We start from the raw sequence: 19,297 nt of genomic DNA, 5'->3' as shown, positions 1-19,297 counted from the left end.
ATTATATTATCAAGTGTTTTTTCTAGGATGTAGACCATCAGTTTTCAACACCTTCTTGCAAAAATAACGTGGAAAATATTTTTGATAAAAAATACGTCAAAGCAATCTTAAGAAAAAATGAACAAAGCTGGAGACACATTACCACCTAGTTTCTTGAAATATTATAAATCTATTGTAATTAAACTTAAAAGACATAATACAGTAAGATCTAACAAAAGTAGAAATAAATGTTAGAAATCTGACTGTAGGATAGTGGCTCTCAAAAGGAGAGTAAACTGCGAAGGAGGCACAACTGTCTATGAGGTGCGGCAACATGCACAGGGTATGATACTGCACTTCTAACTCACATCCAGTTATGTAAACCAATGTGAACTCAACATGTGTCTAAAAAGTAAAAAAAAAAATCCACACATGTATGTTCAAGGACACATTGCTTGAACTAGCAGTTGATGACAATAACATAACTACAATAAAACAATAACCTATGAAATATCCAAATAGATTGAGTATAACAGACAAATTAATGGAGAAATATTCCTATTATGGAATGCCTTGCAAAAGCAAGAATTAAAAAAGACAAAGTTGCATACATCAAAAAGGATGTGAAGTAATAAGAAATGAAGAAAATATATACAACATAATAAAGAGGCAAAAACTGAACATTTATTTTTAGGTTACATAGTTGGGTGACAAAATTACAATAATTGATGGGGGTGATGAGTTTAAGAATCAGAATAGTGTTCTTTCTCAGAGGTGGAGTAACACTGAATTAAGTATATATATCAGCTATATAGGCACATATGGTTACATTTTATTAATATTATGCTTTGAACTATGTACATACAGATGAATATTATAGCAGTGTCCCATGACCCTTTAACAAAACCTAATTCAGTCATCTTTTCCCAGATATTCCTGATCATTTTGTAGGTTTTGTATGTAACAGCCATAAAACTAGATTTTGGCACTTAGGCTTCTATTCATCTGTTCAGTCGGGGATATTTTTAGGTCACCATTATCTAGATGACACTTCACATTGGGAATGTCCAGACATATTCCTCGGTTTACTTTTCTTCTACAAACTAAGTAGCCAGAAGAGTTAAACTCATTCATTTCAAACTTTAATTTTTAGATGGTTCTTTGTTTTGTATTGTACTGTTTTTACTGATCATTAGTTTATACTCTTATTACTGTTACAGAAGTATAGAATCTCCTCTTAGTATAGCCACCACAATGCATACATCACCAAAGCACTCATAGCCCACCACTTTAATCCATCGTTTTCTTCCTAAGCTGTTCTCATGCCTCCCTCCTGACATCTGGATGCATCAGTTCTATGGTCAGCTTTTAGGGGTTGGTTTTAATGTTTTTTGTTTGTTTTAAGATTTATTTATTTGTACATACAGAACTGGGGTACAGGCCAGAGGCTCAAGGGGCAGTGAGAGGCTTCACCAGAGACAGAGTGGGGAACAGAACAGGCAGATCGATGAAGTACACTGCTGAGGGGAGCAGTGGGCAGGTCAGGAGAGGTCTGCCACACCATGTGGTCACCTCCGGGGCAGGCAGGAATGGAACTCATGCACAAGTGGCTTTAGCTTCTTAGTGCTGTGCTTTAACCCGCTGCACCACCAGGGAGGGCCAGTTTTAATGTTTCTATGCATGACCCTCTTTCTCCCCCCTATACTCTACATATATGCTGATGCAATATATATGCATACATGTGTCTATGTGTATACACACATACACACACACACAGGCCAGAGGTATGGAGCAGGGGCTGAGAGGATTCACCAGTGACAGTGAGGAACAGAATAAGCAGGTTGACTGAAATACACTGCTGTGGGGAGCACTAGGCAAGAGAGGAGAGGTCTGTTGTGCCATGTGGGTCACATCTCTGGCCTGGGATCGAACTTGTGCTACATTGTCTGTAGATAGCTTCATAGTGTTGCACATTAACCTGTTGCACCACCAGGGAGGGCCTTATGCCATATATTCTTGATCCACTTTCTTGGGCAGACATTGTGTTCATAGATATTGTAAACAATACTGGAATATACAATGGAGTTAGTGTTTTTGCATTTTTTTTTGATAGATGTTTACAAGTAGAATTCCTAAGTCATATGGAAGATTCATTTTTAGCCTTTTACAAAACTGCCATACTGCTTTCTATAAGGACAGACCCATCTACATTCCCAATGTTAGAGCATTTCTTTTTTTCTACAAGAAAAATTTGCCAAGATTTGTTTCTGTCCTTTTGATATGGGCCATATCTAATTTGTGGTTTTGATTTATATTTCGCTGATGAGAAATAGTTTTTCAAGTACCTGTTGACCATCTTTGTATCTTCTGTGAAGTACCAATTTATCTCTTAGGCCCATTTTAAATTGGATTATTTATTTTAATCTTGAGTTTTATGAGCTTTATGAGCTCTTTGTAGATCTTTGATAGCAATCATTAGTCAGATATATAGCATGCAAATACTTTCTCTAATTCAATAGTCTGTCTATTCATTTTAGTTATAGTCTTCCACAGTGCAGAATCATTTTAGGTTGATATAGTCCCAGTTGTTTATGTTCTCTTTGGCTTCCCCCCATGCTGAGGACAGATTCACACACACAACACTGATGCTTAGTCTGTAAAGTGCTTTGTCTGTTTTCTTCTTTGTATAATATGGCTTCAGGTCTTACAGACAAGGCTTTTATCCATTTTGAGTTGACTTTTTATACTGTGTGAGATAGTGGCCTAATTTCAATCTTTTGCATACAGCTGTCCAGTTATACCAACACCACTTTTTGGAAAGAGGTTTCTGGTCTAGTGTATATTCTTGGCTCCTTTGTCATAAGTTGAAGGTCCTTAGATGTGTGGGTTTATTTCTGGTCTAATCTATTCAATTAGTCTGTATGTCTGTTTGTACTCCAGGACCATGCTGTTTTTGTTATTATGGCATTATAGCATACTTTGAAGTCTGGAAATATGGGGCTCCCATTCTTCCTGGTTTTTTTTGTCAGGATAGCTGTGGCTAGTCTGAGATTTTTGTAGTTCCCTATGAATTTCAGTAATGCTTAATCTATGTATATAAAGAATGGAATTGAAATTTTAATTGCACTGAATCTGAATATTGCCTTGGATAGAATAGTCATTTTGACAATGTTGATTCTGATAATTGATGAGCACAGAATATTTTTTTGAGTCTTATAATTCTTTTAATATCTTTGTTTTTGCTTTGTATAGTTAATTTCATTTCCACTATTGGATTTACTTCAATGTATTTTTTTACTCATATGATTATAAATAGGATAATTTTCTTAATTTCTTCCACCTCTAACTCACTGATTGCATATAGGAAGATAACTGAATTTTGAGTATTGAATCTGACAATTTGCCAAATTGGTTTATTATTTTATTATTTTAGCATTTCAGTGATGTTCTTAGGGTTCTCTATACATTATTTTATGTACTATTAATGACAGTTTTACTTCCTCTTTATTGATTGGGATTCCATTTATATCTTTGTCTTGCCTAAGTGATCTAAAATTTCCATTATGTTGAATAGTAGTGGTGTGAATGGACATCCTTGTCTTGTACAAAATATTACTGGAAAATATTTTTCACCATTAAGAAATAAATTTGCTGTGTGTTTGTCATATATAACGTTTATATATGCTAAGATATGCTTCATTTATCCAGAATTTTAAGTGTTTTTCATCATAAATCGATGTTGAATCTTATCAGATGCTTTCTCTGCATCTATTGATATGATCACATGATTTTATTTTTCATTTTGATGTATTGAATCATGTTGGTTGGTGCTTGAATGCTGAACCATCTTTATGTCCCTGGAATAAATCCCACTTTGTCATGGTGCATATTTTTAATGTATTATTTGATTCAGTTTGCTATGACTTTTTAATGCTTTTTGGTTGTGTTCGTTAGGGAAATTGGACTGTAAGTTTTTTATTTTTCTTATTGTGTTGTCTTATTTAGGAATTACAGTAACAAATATTTTTGGAAATAGCCCTAATTACTCAAAATCTTGAGAATTGGGCAGTATCATATTAATTCCTCTATTACTGTTTGATAGAACTTCCTTATGAAGCCATCTGGCCCTGCAGGTTTTCTAGTTCTTTCCAGTTCACTTGTGCAGAGCTGCAGATTTATAAGAATTTCTCTATTCCATCTAATTTATTGAATTTGTTAGCATACAAACATTAATAATAATCTCTTATCCTCTGAATTGTTGTAGCATCTATTGTAACTCTTACTGTTGTTTTTTTATCATATTTGAGTTTTACTACTTTTTTTTTTTAAGTGAACCTAGCTTGAGGTTTGTCTATTTTTTCCCAAAGAAATAGTTTTGTTTCATTATTCTTTGTATTGTCCTTGGTTCTATCTTGAAGTAAGAGGTAATGTATAATTTAGCTATTTCTTATTTCTTTATGGTGGTCAATATTGCTATACACTTCCCTCTCAGGATGGTGCTTGTTTGGTCACATCATTTATAGAGGGATATGTCATCACAAAAACAAACTGAAGGATTTTCAATATCTAGATCCTCACATCACCACCACCTTACCAAGAAATTTTTAAAGGAACTCTAGTCTTAAAGATAAATTTTGGAATACCCACAAAGAACTGAACAAGGAAATAGATTTACCATTAATGACCAAACAGCAACAGACTTTCATATATCAAACATCACTCTAAATGTAAATGGACAAAGCTCAACAATTAAAACACCTCTAAATGAAGAATTTTTGCGTGGATATTTTTTGGTGATTAAAATGTTTTATTTACTTATGATTATTACATTACTCTTCTATTGAGGTAAAGTTGGTGTGCAAGACTTTATATGATTTTGTGATATTCTTCTCACTTTTCAAATGTATCTTTCTTTACCACTCCCACCACCAAAGCAACCATAATCCTCCACCACAGCTCACTGAGGCTCCTACCACTTTTGACATCCCCCAACCCCTTGGTGGCCTCAATTATACATTGAGAATTCTCAGATTCATTTGACAGTTTTTTCTATTTATTGGTTTCTCTATATTCCACTTATGAGTGAATTCATCTGGTATGTTTCACATCTTCTGACTAACTCCACTTCATATACCCCCTCAAATTTGCATATTTATGTTGTTACAAATGATAATTTTTATTTCAATTTTTAAAGCCAAGTAATATTCCATTTTGTGTCCATGTGCATGTCTGTGTTTAGTACACATATTTTCACTTCTATCATCTGTATTTGGGCACTTAGGTTTCCATAACTTGGTTACTGCATAAAATGTTGTAATGCAATAACCTACCTTCTATTTAGTGTTTTTTTTTTCCCTTCAACACAGTAAGAGGCTTCTGAGAAAACCACAGCTAACATACACAATTATGAACAATTTTCAATGTCTTAAAAAAAAACCACATTTTTGGAATGTATATTGAACCATAAATATTGAACTTCAAATAGCCACAGCAATCCTGAAAATAAAGGAGATATCACACACTTAGACTTCAAATAAAAGTATAAGATTAGAAGATCAAAACAGTATCATCTTTGAAAAAAAGCAGATGCACAAAGCAATGGAATACAATTCAGAGACACACACTTGAAAAGTCAGTTATTCTATAACAAAGGAGCAAAGCATATACAATGGAAAAAATAGTCTCTTCAATGAATGGCGCAGGGAAAACTAGGAAACTATATGTGAAACAAGACTAGATCACTTGTTCACACCACACACAAAAACTAACTCAAAAAAAAAAAAAAAAAAGACACCTGTATGGAAGACCTAAAACACAAATTCATGGAAGAAAATATAGGTAAAGCACATCATGACACTAACATCAGAATGTCCAGAACAACAAATGCTGGCAAGGGTGTGGAGAACATGGGACCTTTGCACACTATTGGTGGGAATATAGACTGCTCAGAGCCTACTGAAAATTGTATAAGAGTCTCTCAAAATATTAAATATAGATCGACATAATGACCTAGCAATTGTGCTTCTAGATGTCTTCCCAGGAGTCAACAAAAATAAGGGAAATATCTAATGACCCTGAACATATTATGCTTAAGCATTCATTTCAACCATAAGGAGTGCTAATCAAAAAAAAGTTAAGAAAATTATACACAAACTACAAATTAATTTTTTTTGAAATATTTGCCTCTTAAAGCACTTATGAAATGATCTATGTACAAAATTTACAGACATGGAACACTGAGGTTCTAATAGATGTAACACCAGTAATCATATTTAGTACAGTCCTCCAAAACTATTTTTCCAACAGGAAAATACATTAATATTTATAATTTTTCATTGACAACTAATTAGTGCTATGTCAATCAAATAGAAAACAATTTATTACATGTAAAGATCAGCAATGTATGCCAATGCAAAACTTCATTTCAGAAAAAAATTAATCATTGTTATTAAAATATATAACATTTTAAGAGTTAACAAAATATGTTTACTAACCTATGACTAGTTGAAATGTCTATCAAAATTTTGAGATTTTAGCATCATAAAATTTGTTTAGAATTTTTCATTGCTTTTTGGAAGACTTTGATAATCCTAAATTTTGGTTCATCTTCAAATATTTGGTACAGCTCATTAGTAAAACCATCTGGGACTTCACTTTTATTTAGGGAAACATTTTACTTTTTTAATTTCCTTGCTAGTAATTGGACTGTTCAGATTTTCTATTTTTCCTTGGTTTGTTCTTGGAGGGTTATAGATTTATAATAATTTCCCTATTCCATCTAGATTATTCAATGTGCCTACACAAAGAATTCTGTAGTAATCTCTCATGATTCTTTGTATTTCAGAAATGTCTGGTTTAATTTCTCCTCTTTTGTTTCTGACTTTATATTAGTTTTCTCCCGTTTTTCTTAGTTTAGCTACAGGCTTGTGAATTTTGTTGATATTTTTTCATTGATTTTTTTCAATGATTTTTTTCTTTTGGCTTCATTGATTTTTTGGGCTGCCTTTGATTTTAATTTCATTTCTTTCTGATATCATTTTTATTATTTTCTCACTTCTAGGCTTTTGTCTTTTTTTTTTTTTGTATCTTGAGTTGAGTATTACATTTAGTTTAGCAATGCCTGTACTACTAAATATTTTCCATTTAGTATCATTTTTGCCATATCCCATTGTTTCTGATACTAGTGTCTTCACTTTAATCCTTCTCCAAGCATTTTTTAAATCTCATTTATCCCATAATGTTATTCTCCTTTTTATATTTGATTTCTATTTTAATGCTGTGTGATCAGAGTATATGTTTGATTATTTCAACCTGTGTGAAATGACTGTTTTGTGACCTGGCATATGGACAATCTTGGATAATTTCCCGAGCATGCTTTAGTAGAAAGTGTAGTAACTTTCTTGGGGGTGCATTGTCCTAAACCCTATTAAACCCATATGGAATAATTCCTCATTTAAGCTATTATTTTCTCTCTGGTTGATCTGACGTTGGCACGAGTTGCCTTTTCAAATCCCAAATGCTAGTGTATTTGCTGCTAATGTCTGATTTCAGATATAGTAATTACCTTTTATATCCATATTCTTTCTTCTGGTGTAGCTATTGATGAATCTTGTACTGATCTTCTAATCATTTTATAGTTCTTGTATCAAACTATCTGAAATTGTATTTTATATGATTTAAATATGGCTGTTCTTGCATTTTCTGAGCCCCATTTGCCTTGTAGAATTGCTTTCTTTTAATCTTGAATCCACTTATCTTTGGAGGTCAGGTGTGTGTCTTAGAGACATCAGAAATTTGAGTTCTTTGTTTTGATACAACTGGTCACTTGATTTGATAAAGTTTTTTTTTTTTTAATTTGGGGTAATGATATTGATTCGTTAGTGCCAACTTTTTCTGGTTAAGTCTAAAACCTTTATTTTCGTAGGGGGCTTTTTTATTTATATGGGAGAGTCCCTTACTACTTCTTGTAAGGAATATATAGTGTTTACAAACTCAGCTTTGTTTGTCTGGAAAGACCTTTTATTTCTCCCTCATATCTGAGCAGAATATCTTCAAGATTTAGTATTCTTGGTTGGCACTTTTTTATTAAGTATTTTGTATCATAAGTCATTCCTTCTTCTCCTTGACCATAGGTTTCCTTTAAGAATTTTGATAACAGCCTTACAGGATTTCTTTTATAGGTTATTTGCCTTTACCCACTAGCCTGTTTCAATATTTTTTGAGTTCCTGGTAGTTACAGAACTATGTGTACTATTGTATTTCTCACTAAATTTATTATAGATATCGAGGTATTTTATTAACTTCATGGTATTTGCCTCCCCAGGTTTGGGAAGTTTACCTCTATTATTTGACTAAATTCTCTACTCACTTTGCTCTCTCTTCTGCTTCTGGGATTCTCATTATCAGTATGTTGCCTTTCTTATGGAAGTCAGCAGATCTTGGACTTTTTCATTTTTTTGATTTCTTCATTATTTCACTTTGTACTTTGAACAGAATCCTTTGTGATCTTCAAGATCACTAATCTGGTTCTCCATTTGGTCTAGTCTGCTGCTGTAGCTTTCAACAGAATTCTTTTATCTTCTGTATTGCTCGGTTTGCGTCCTGCAACGCCATTGTTTCCTTATTAAATCTTTCATTTCTAATTACAGTTCAATAATTATATTTTTCACATCATTCTTTTATTGTATTAACTGCAGTTTGTTGCATTACTTGAAGTTATTTATCATAGAAATTTTGAATGCTATATATTAAATCTTCCATTCTTTGCGTTGGGTTCTTGAGAATTCCTTGTGGTAAAATTACCTTGAGATCTCTCAGAAGTTGTTGTGTTGTGGTTTTTTTGTTTCGTTTTATTGTATGTCTATTTTACTGTATCAGATATTCTCCCCAGAAATTCCATATTTTCCAACAATAGCACATTGTAAATTTTAGGGGAAGCCCAAGAAAGCATGTTACAAGACAGGAAGATGTCACTCCTGATTCCGCATTGGCCACCATCACCAGAAAGCAGGCTCTGTTCACTTTGGTTTACTTGAAGTTACTGACTATACACTGTGGACACTAGTCCTGAGATCCTGAATGGAGGGGAAGTAGTTGTGTATTCAGTCTTTCTGAAGCAGGGGTATAGCAGACTGCTACTGAAAATGGAATGTGGGGGCAATGCCCAAAGATGCTATACTTTCCCCACTGTGCAGCAAAAGCAGGTCTCAGAAATAACAATTCCAAGCCAGCCCCTTTGGTTGCCTTTCCAGAACAGACACAGAAAATCTACTGGGCAGAAAGTTTACCATTTTGCAGTTTTGCTGATTAGTGGACATTTGCTGATGTGTGAAAATAACATTTGTGATTGTCATAAGTGGTAGAGTGGGGGTTGACTATATATGTTGTCTACTATGTAGAGGATGGAATTACTACTAAACATCCTACAAAGTACAAAACGACACTCCACAGAATAAGGATTATTGGGTGCTAAAGACCAGTAATGTTAAAGCTGAGGAGCCTGACAAACATATGCTTAAAGTACTTATTAAATATTTAATACATACCAAAATATATTAGACAATGAACCTATAGTGCTTACCACTGAGTTTAAGAAATTAAAAAGCATTCTTGTTTGTGTATTTCTGGCAGGCTCTCTAAAATACTTCTAAAGGGATTAGTTCAAATAGTTACTATATGGGCCCTCCCTGGTGGTGCAATGGTAAGAACGCAGCACTGCAATTTAGCAGCAGCTGCCTCAGTGTGAGTTCGATCCCTGGCCCCGGAGGTGACCCACCTGCTGCTCCCCTCAGCAGTGTACATTGTCGGTTGGCCTGTTCGACTCCACACTCTGTCTCTGGTAAAGCCTCTCACCACCCCTGCACCTCTGGCTTGTACCCATTTCTGTATAAAATGAATCTTAAAAAAAAGTTACTGTTATATCTCTATTATACTCCGTTAAATTGTGCCATGGCATGTTAACTATTGTATATCATGTAGAATTACAGGATAACTATCATACAGTTTTCATAGATTGGATGTCTCGGTACATTCCTACTTCACACCAGAAACTTGGAATTATAACAGAACATTTCAGAGAACATATGTTAAGTAAATATTTATTCCTGGTATATAGAAATAAACGTTTTACTTTCAGAGGATGCATCAGAGGAAGTGGCTATATAGACACAACCAATTACAAAGGTAACTTAGTTATGATTCACTTAATAAATCAAATGATCTTTAGGATAAACGCAAGCTTCTATAATACAAAAAATAAATGGGAAGCTACTAAAAAAAAAAAAGTAGTAAAATACTCCTCTGTTAACTTCATAGAGGGTATTAGAGATTGAACTCTGACCCACATTTCCTTATAACTGAAAGACATTTTATGTGCTTTGGTTTTTGTTTTAAAGTCCAGACTTAGCCACCTCACAGCTACTTGTTAGAGCGGGATGCTTGGTATATCCTCGCCTCTCATTTCCTAGCTCAGGGTTATGGAAGCATGTATAAGCAGGAAGAGTGTACTTCCCAGGTTTTTCAACTGTAAGGAGACTCCTACTACCTGAAACATTGCATCATTTCATCAGACACAGTAGATCTATAATATATAAAGCCAGAATTTTAATGAATTTGTAATATAGCTAAAAGTATACAGAAAGGCAGAAAATATCTTGATGGTTATTTCTTTTTCCAATATTTCTAAGAATAGACTATTTTTGTTTTTAAAATGCTCTTTATAATTTAATTAATCTAAGAAGAAATAATTGTTTAAATTTACCTATTGTTTCTTGATGAAAGGCTGGTGCCATTTTCGGACAGTAACACAATCAGTGATAGTGACAAAGGAGATTAACTGTGCTCATAAACAATAGACATAAAGGGGATGGAAAACAGCAGTGATCACATTTCATTGGAATACGTGTGATTTAAACAATAGACAAAATCTAGCAAAGGCCAAAGAAAACTTCACTGAAGAAAGGCAAGAGAAAAATCATTAGACCGATAACAAAAGATGAAAAAAACAACAGCTTATGGATAAAAGAATTTTAAATTGTAATAGCATGCCATAAAATTATATATTCCACCATGATGTGAAATGGGAAAGAAATGCTTTATGATGTTGCTGTCATTGCTAATGCTTAATTTTCCCTAAATAATTATGAAAATGAAAGTGGTGAATACAAGCTATTATTTAAGAGAAAAATAGTTTCAAATTCAGCAGCACTAATTCCATTACTGCCTTAATTGATACACTTGTAGTCGTCTAAAGTCATCAACGTTTGTAAAGTACATGAGCCCATGCAGACTCACAATCCTGCATAAAATACAGATGGTCGATAGCTATATAAATAGATCAATGATTACAAAGATGGATTGAGGATACAAAAACAAGCTTCACTATTGCACATGCATGAACTTCCTGACTATAAGAATAATTATATTCTAGAACTGGTTAATTGAAGGAAGCTGAACATTTTTCTGTCCCTGCTAAATCAATAGATAACCATCCATCTATGATGACATATAAGTAGCATTGTGTAGAATCAGGAAAATGAATTAGATGACCTTTGTTTAATGATGATCATTTTTATCAAGAATAATAAATTATACAGATCATATCTGGTTTTGAGATGTAAAATAACATTTAGAAAAAAACAATCATGTGGTTACTTGTAAACTCTATTAGGTACAGTGCTAGAAATGGATATCAGAAAAGTAATTCAACCATTGTAAATGGAAGGTATATGCAAGGGAAAAAGTAAGCTGAGATATTTCCACATGTGTATACCAGAAAGACACATATGTAGGTACTCCTGTACTTTCCAGTATAAAGAAGGTGCACTAGATCTTTACTACAAAGAATGGGTAATAAAGTTGGGACATTTATAAAATGACAAAAGAGGTGGTTGGAGAATGGGAGAGGAGGAAATAATAGATGGAAAAAGAAAGGAGTGAAGGCAGAAATGAGGGAAAGCAGAAGGATGGAAGGAATGAAAGGGCAGAGCAGGTGTGAACAAATATATTTGCCTAAAGAATATGGGTACCTGATAAGAAATGTGGGCTTTTTAAAAGCATTAGAAGAAGACAAAAGAGCTTCAACAAACTACATCACTGCAGATCAGGATACCAAAAAGAAGGCCCTTCTCCCATGATCTCATTCTAGTATTCATCATTTAAATCTCTCCTGTGCTGGTTTATGCGACACACCTCAGTACCTGGCACTTTCACCCATATGCTGGCTCCTGTTGTGCTGATTCACACCCTGAAACAGTGTTGTCTCTACAAATTTAGTCTTTAACCTTTTGTTACTTGTTTTTCTAATACCAACCTCAATCTTGTTGATCAACCTGTTACTTTAACAACCACTTCTTCACAAACAATGCAAAAAAAAAATTTATTTTCTATCTGAATCTCTATTCTTTCTTCTCTAATTCCAACATCTTCTAGGGTTTCAATGTACCTTTTATTGAAATAACAGTTTTTCCCCTATCTCTGGTTTCTTTTTGCCAAGCCATTTCATATGCTGCAGCTAGAGAAGCCTTCCTATGAAAACATTATCATGTCCAATCTCAATAACTTAGTATTCAACATCTCTACAAGGTGTCAAAACTCAGATGCTGATCCCTCACCCCCACTGCACCCCCATAGTATAAGGAGTTAAGTCATGGAAATATGAAGCTCTCCACAGCCAATGCGACATGAGTTCAGTCCCCAGCCAGGAAGCTACCCACATGGTGAAGTGGACCTCTCCTGTCTGACAAGTTGCTCCCCTCAGCAGTGTATTTCAGTCTATCCGCCTTTTGTGCTCCCACTCTATCTCTGGTGGGTCCTCTTATCAACCCTGCTCCTGTGGTATGTGCCCAGATTCCTGTATGCATGAATAAATCTTTAAAAAAAAAATTAAAAATCAGGTACTTATGGGCTAAGAGTGAATCAGAATGGCTAAAATGTAGCAAACTATGGATAAAATGCAAATACTACTATTTAAAGAATATGGAGACCAAAAAAGACACATTGTGAGTTACTAATGTATAATATTCTTTATAATATGACCCAAAGCAATCTTTTATATGCTATTTCTCAATGCCACCCTATGTGAATTCTGAGCTTTTTCAAAATACGGAATATTTCTTTCATGTCTCTAGCTTTTACCCATCATTCCCTTTTTTATCCATCTATCATCTCAGTGATTTTTCTGTGTGTGTTGGTAACAACTTTAGATTCTCTTAGCAATTTTCAGATTATATATAGTACAGTATCACTAATGATAATACCATGCCATATACTTATATCCCCAGAAATTATTCATATTACTATTGGAATTATATATTATTGCGTGACTTCATACCTTCTACCCCCCCACACACACACTTTGCACATATCAATCTGCTTTTTTTTATGAGTTCAAGTTTTTTAAATTCAAAATATAAGTGAGGTCATACAGCACATGTCTTTTGTCTGACTTGACTTAACACAATGCCCTTGAGGTGAACCTGTATTATCACAAATGGCAGGAATTCCATCCAATTGTTAGCTGAAAACATTTTATATATGTTATCACATTTTCCTTATGTAGTGGATGCTTAGTTTTTAGGTCTTAGATACTGTAAAAAAAAATGCTGCAATGACATGAGGATAAAGATAATGGCTACAAAATAGTTTTATATTGTTTGGAGATGTACCCAAACATGAGATTATTGAACCATATGGTAGTTGTATTTTAATTTTTTGGCAAACCTCCATACTGTTTTCCAAAGCAGCTATGCCAATTAACATTCCTACCAAGTGTACAAGGATTACCTCTTCTCCATATACTCTCCAGGTCTTATTAACTCTGGTCTTTTTGATAAAAACCAGACTAACAGGTGACATCTCACTGTGGTTTTGATTTGCATTTCCCTGAAGATTTGTGATATTGAATATCATTTCAGGTACTTATAGGGCTTTGTTTTTTTCCTTTTTTAAAAATGTCTACCCAGGTTCTTTGTTGTTAGATAAACTGACCTTATTGAATATGCTTAGTAATTCTGACAGCTTTAGTGGAGTCTTTAATAAGATCATGTCATCTTTAGTGACAATGTTGCTTATTCTTTTCCAATTTGGATGCTTTTTTCTTGTTAGATTGCTCTGATTATGTCTTCCTGACTTGTTGAATTTGAGTGGTGAAAAGTGGACAACCTTCTCTTGTTAAAATATTTCCACCTTTCACTAATGAGTATGATATTAGCTTTGGGCTGTCATAGATGACCTTTATTATATTGAGGTAAGCTCCTTCTTTAACCAAATTTTCTTGAGGTTTTATCATGAATAAATGTGGTATTTTATCAAATGAAGTTTCTGCATCCATTGAAATGATTGCTTGATTTATCTTTCATTCTATTCATGTGATAATGTGATGCATCCTATTTGTTGATAGGTTGAACCAATCTAGATTGTCAAGAATAGGTCCCATGTAATCATGGTGTGTGACCCTTTTGATGAACTGTTGAACTTGATTTGCTAGCTTTTATTAAGGATTTGGTAACTTTTCAGTACTAGTTTGTAGCTTAAATGTGCTTACAAACATTTTGTTTTCACCACTGATATTTAAAAATCACTTACTGGTCTTAGATATCTCTTTCAATGACTCAAATTCCACTGGGGCAGATTTTTATAGTTGAATAATCACACACACACACACACACAAAATCGCTGAAAAACTTGGTATATATTATTTGAAGCTAACTTATTTGTACGTATTAAAAAAAAAAAAAAAAAAAACACGTCACCAAGCTCAGGATATAGCAATTTTTAAATGATTGTATGTGTTCCTATGTTTTAGGATATACTGATTTCTTCTACATTCAATTCATCATTGAGCATAGATTTAGATAGTCTGTATAAAGGAAACATTAATATTATTAATAACCTTGAATTTTAGACTTTTTTTTGCTGGTTAAATAAAATGTCAGGGGGCAGTTTTTGGTAAGAGATTTATTCTGCAAAATAACTAAAGTCTATTTGTATCTAGCAGAGAAGAACGTATTGACTTAGTGTAGTAGAGATAATGCTGGTATGACTGATCTGGAAAGCAATGCACCTTTAAATGCTTTTGCTGTTTTCAGTGTTTTGAGGGGACTTCCATGCTGCATAAGCAACAATGATTATGCATGGATGGAGCTTAGCACTATAATCAAACAAACTTACAACAAAGTTAATCTGATGATACATATTTAATGCTATGCATTATCAATGTGATACATGGTAATTAGCCATAAATGGTAAATAGTGCCTATGAATGGTAAAGTGATGTTATTTTTGCATCACTGAAATAATTGTTTAAAAGAATAAAAAGAATGAGGCACTAGTGAGTTCAGTTTTTTCTTTTGCTTGAGAGAAGACATCTCCTTTGGGTGTTGGAAAATCAAAATAATGTTTTAACCCTGGACCTTCCTTCCTTCTTAGCAAAAATACTCAGACATTTGATTTATCTGGTTTAATAGCTCAGACGAATTACTCATAATTTGTGCCTTGAACCCACCCAAGCAGCACAATCCCAAGTGTGCATACTATTAAATGACATGTTAAATTGTTTTCTCCTACAAGCAGAACTATGAAAATTAGTCATGACTGAGTAGTATATAGACCAAGAATTTGAGAGTATCTGGTATTCAGAAGGAAACCAAATTGGCTTGAGAAATTTATCAGTTGTATATTTTCAACCGAAGACACAAATACGTGAAAAAAGAGAAAGAATAAAAGTTTAGAGAGGCGGCAGAGATGAAATATGTCCAATAAGCTAATTTACAGCCAACAGGTAGTGTCTGGATGCAGTGGGTCTACAATATATACAACAGGAGCTGGGCAGGACAGATCTACACTTAATGATTTTCCTTCATTCACGGTCCCAGAGTACAACGCAAGATTCAGCATATAATTTCTCAAACAGTGGTTTTGACCATATGGTGTAGAATATTAAACCAATGAGTTCAAGAATTTAGACATAATTTACTACAATCTTCAAAATGCAAGCAATTCATTCCTCATGACTGGACCAGTCTTATATAATTTCAAGAAAAAAACCAAATATTTATTTTTATGCTACATAGTTAAGTAAAATTGAAAAAAATATAAGGTGATTCATTTCTATACACACATTTGAAAAGCTTTCTACATATTAGGACGTTCATGAGTGAATATCTGTTTCTACATTCCTCAGAGTTCAAAATATGATTTAAAATAATACATACTTTTAGTCATTACTGCAAATTACTACAGTAACACCCTGCATATTTTATAAAACTGAACGGTATCCCATCCACTCTTTAAAAAAAAAAAAAAGAATATAAAATATGTCCCGTGCATACTAGAATTAATGGTCACAGTTCTTTTCACATAAATGATTAAAGCATATGTTTCTTCTTTAGAGCAGAAAAGACTGATCTGCTTGTTCAACTGCATGTAACTAGTAAACTCACTTAAGCTTACTACTTTGCCTTTCATAGCTTACTAGTTTGCTAACATCTCTATAGAAAAAGGAGCTGACTTTCACTTAATTACAAAACCATTCTTACCAGGAACTTTTTTTTTTTGGTCGGAATTCATAATATATTTTTTATTTAGTAAGGCATGTGAAGGAAAAGCTACAATGTCTTATTGGATAAAATAAATAACTATATTGATTAAGCCAGGAAAATATGGTTATAGTTTACAATAAGATGATTATACAGAAAGTCTAGCAACTAGCCTTTTTTTGTGAAGGCTGTCAAAAATTTGTTTGAACTGTTGTACTTTAAAATTAAAATCTGAAATTGTAAAGATAGGGAAAACTTGATCATATTTAGCCACAATGCCTTACTCATTCTTACAATCATGCAAAGAATCATGAGATTAAGAGATTCAAAACAAATGTGCTTAATACTCTACTTTCAAATAAGAATTTGCTAGTTGCACAAAGAATATCTTTTTTCAAACAAATTGTTCACAAGGGGATTTACTATAAAAATGTAACTATAGGGAGTGATAGATTGTAAAAAAAAAAAAAAAGAGCTTATATAAACTCATTAAATTTATTCATATTGAAACTAAAAGTATCTATACTTAAGCCATATATAATGGGAAAAGTATCACAAGCCTACACTTTAAAAAAAAATGGAGGAATTTCCAAGTTACATGACCTACTCAAGTAATAAACAATGGATTTGCTCTCCAAGATTGAGAGACAGAGTCAATCATGCCAGGATATTGCAAAATGATAGCATAACTACTTGGTCTTCTTAAAACCAAAAACATGACACAACTAAACAGCAAACAACAAAACTACAATGACTAAGCCCTCCTGTGATTCCATTCCTCCAGAAATTAAGCCAGACAGGGCTAGATATACCAAGAATTATAACAGTATGTTCAATTTTGTATAGTACTTTATTCTACAAAACACTCTATATGATTTATTGCTCAGAGTGGCCCTACAATCTCAAATAAAAAGACAAAAGTTTAGCAAGCTGAAATAGTTTACCCACAAGAGGCAGAGTAATAGAATAGAAAGGGTAGTGGACTTTAGAGGCGCCATATACCTATTTTAAAATTTCAGTACTGTAACTGTCCACTTAACCAACAATATGACATTGGGCAATCCCTGTAAGCCTAAATTTCCTTATCTGTAAAATTAATAGTGATTATCTCATAGAATTATTATTCAATAAGATAACATATAATGTATTGTATATAATTTGCAAATTTAAATGTCAAAAAAGGGTAACATTTATCCTTTCATTTTTAAACGAGCTATTTAACCTCTTGACATTTCTGCTTTTATATCTATAAAATTATCATATCTACTTAAGAGCATCATTGTGATGATGAAATACAGGCAACTTTGTGTACATTGAACAACAGGAAATAGGTCTACATATGCATCCTTTTAAATTTATGCATATCTACTAAATGGCAGAAATAGACCTTAAACCTAGATCATCTATATTGAATTCTTTTACGATTAATACGAATATATACTACTGATTTCATAAAGCATTTGCTCACAGCTCCTTTGAGAATGCAGCTGTTTAGAAATGCCCATGAAAACAAACATAAAAAGGAAAATATGAAGTTACCTGAATTAAGGCCTCACTCAACATGGTTTCATTAACCTCCAAAATAATGTTCTTAATTTCTTCATATGGCATACGATATGATCCGAGGAAGATAGCTTAAAGAAATAAAGTGATGTTACTAAAAATAGAATGGCATCAGAATTTTAAAGTCCTAACAAATACCTATTCCCATTTTATAGACTCAAAATAGGAAATTTCTAACACTGAACATTAATTTATAGTTATGAACAAAGTAGTTTCTATTTGACAGATTAGGCAAGTATATTCATATTCAAATAAAACTCCTACTAATAATACTGATGATGGCATGATTAAGCATTTCAGATTGATCTGATACAAAATCACCCATGAAAAGTTAGAAATTATATTGCAAGCTTGTCTTTTAATTCAAGGTGGAATCAGGTGTGAAGATTGTGAGATGTACTTAACACAGTACTTCTCAGGTATAACATAGCAACCAAATTGAAGAAAATCTTATCAACATATTTTCAATTTTCCCACATATAAAAAGCCAAGTGTCTGATCGCCAATGTCTATCCTGAAATTTATTATATTATTGTATTATATGTTGAATCACTATATCCCTTTCAGTTCTCTTAATTATATATATATATATTATGTTATCTCAGAAAAAATAACAAATTATACTTACAAAAGTTACACTAATTTAGAGGTAATTTTTAATAATACATTCCACTTAAACCTCCAAAAAACAGGTATGTGAAAAGGCCTATGTGACTTCACTGTTTTTTAAATGGAAAAAGGCTTACTTTGTACTTAAATGATTACTGTGACATAAACTCCAGATGAGACCTCCATAAAATAAATTAAATAATGTTGACATATCACCAAGGAATTAAGATCATACAGTGCTTCTAAAAATGTATTAAACACCATTTTCTGAGGAAAATTTACTGTCAGGTAAGCAATGTACACATTCACAACAGCTATTTAGAGGCCATATTTCTGACAGCAATGTTCCTACTGACATGAGAATGATAAGTTGTTTATTTAATTCTTTTCCCCTATAGCACATTTCCCCAACAAAATAAATTCCCTTGGCAATTCTTTGTGTAATTAGAAATGCCTGATGTGTTGAAATTTCTCATGCATAGTGGTTAAGTAGCCTCAGAGTTTAGTGACCAAAAAAAAAAAAAAAAAAAAAAGCTGAATCCAACACAGAAAATATGATGTCCAATCAAAATGTAAGACTTACTTAAATGAAGAGGTTGCTAACTGTCTAG

The 19,297-nt window shown here is 33.0% G+C and overlaps 1 protein-coding gene across 1 annotated transcript in view; it reads right to left on the bottom strand.

The window, feature by feature from the left end:
* The window catches only part of DIAPH2 (diaphanous-related formin 2), an 831,186-nt gene that overhangs the window by 465,734 nt on the left and 346,155 nt on the right, over positions 1-19,297 (bottom strand). Inside the window, exon 19 of the mRNA XM_004685633.2 lies at positions 18,054-18,148. Coding sequence (XP_004685690.1) covers positions 18,054-18,148 — 95 coding nt within the window. The remainder of the gene's footprint in view (positions 1-18,053; positions 18,149-19,297) is intronic.

This window comes from Condylura cristata, unplaced genomic scaffold, assembly GCF_000260355.1.
Source record: "Condylura cristata isolate star-nosed mole 26May11 unplaced genomic scaffold, ConCri1.0 scaffold00019, whole genome shotgun sequence".
Lineage (NCBI taxonomy): Eukaryota > Metazoa > Chordata > Mammalia > Eulipotyphla > Talpidae > Condylura > Condylura cristata.
Note: the sequence above shows the minus strand (reverse complement) of the source record. Positions and strands in the feature narration are given on the sequence as shown.